This window comes from Mycetomoellerius zeteki, unplaced genomic scaffold (assembly GCF_001594055.1).
Source record: "Mycetomoellerius zeteki isolate Tzet28-1 unplaced genomic scaffold, Tzet1.0 scaffold12, whole genome shotgun sequence".
In the NCBI taxonomy this organism is placed as follows: domain Eukaryota; kingdom Metazoa; phylum Arthropoda; class Insecta; order Hymenoptera; family Formicidae; genus Mycetomoellerius; species Mycetomoellerius zeteki.
In genome coordinates, this window is record NW_017256126.1 from 1,176,335 (window position 1) to 1,177,181 (window position 847).

Below are 847 nucleotides of genomic sequence, written 5' to 3' on the forward strand. Positions count from 1 at the left end.
AATTAAAAATGCTATGCCATATTTTACCATCTAATTTGCTGCAGCAGCCAATCTTTTTTTTTCAGTGCACTAATAAAATTAATTATTTCATTAAGTCTTTTTTATCTTTTTTCCTTCCGTTGTATTTATTATATAAATAAGAGACTTGAGATTTGTACTTAATACGTATAGTATAACATTATTAAATAATATTTCTGAGATCTTAAAATAAATTAATAGAAATAAAAATAATATAAATAATATAGTTAATGTCTATTATATCTGATACATCTAATATTTTATACAATCAATCTCTGATTTTAAAATATAAAAAAGTTTAAAGTACGAAGTTCTATTATAAAATTACATACGTTATAAACGTTTTTCACATATAATCTATTTTTTATAAAGTCACATGTACTTTCTTTGGTGCATCGTTCGTTAAAAAGTACGAATTTATCTGCCACATGCATTTTAGCGACGATTGAGGCCAATGTCAGCAATAATGATGTCACGGAGACGCAGCATACCATTTGCAAAATCGCAACGGAAGATGTGGTCGCAAATGCACGCGCCACTGTCACAACAGTACTCACTGGAGCATGTAAGGCCAGTAAGTGAAAATAAAAATGAATAAAATATAATATTCAATTTTTTATTTAATGATACATATACCTTTATGTATTTTTTATACACTTGATGTACATTTTTCTTTTATAACGATTTTTTATGAAATTAATTTAATATTTGTAAATAGTTAAGAGAAAGATGAAATTTTTAGGTAATAATTTATCTTTTATAAGAAGTAAACTTTCACCATTTTATAATATTAAAAGAAGATTCCGTACACTGAAAAAAAGATTGGCTG

At 25.4% G+C, this 847-nt stretch overlaps 1 protein-coding gene across 1 annotated transcript in view; it reads left to right on the top strand.

Moving 5' to 3' along the window:
* LOC108731028 (uncharacterized) overlaps window positions 1-847 on the top strand; it is a 5,578-nt gene that overhangs the window by 462 nt on the left and 4,269 nt on the right. The window contains exon 2 of the mRNA XM_018461076.1: window positions 458-592. Within this exon, the coding sequence (XP_018316578.1) occupies window positions 458-592 (135 nt within the window). The remainder of the gene's footprint in view (window positions 1-457; window positions 593-847) is intronic.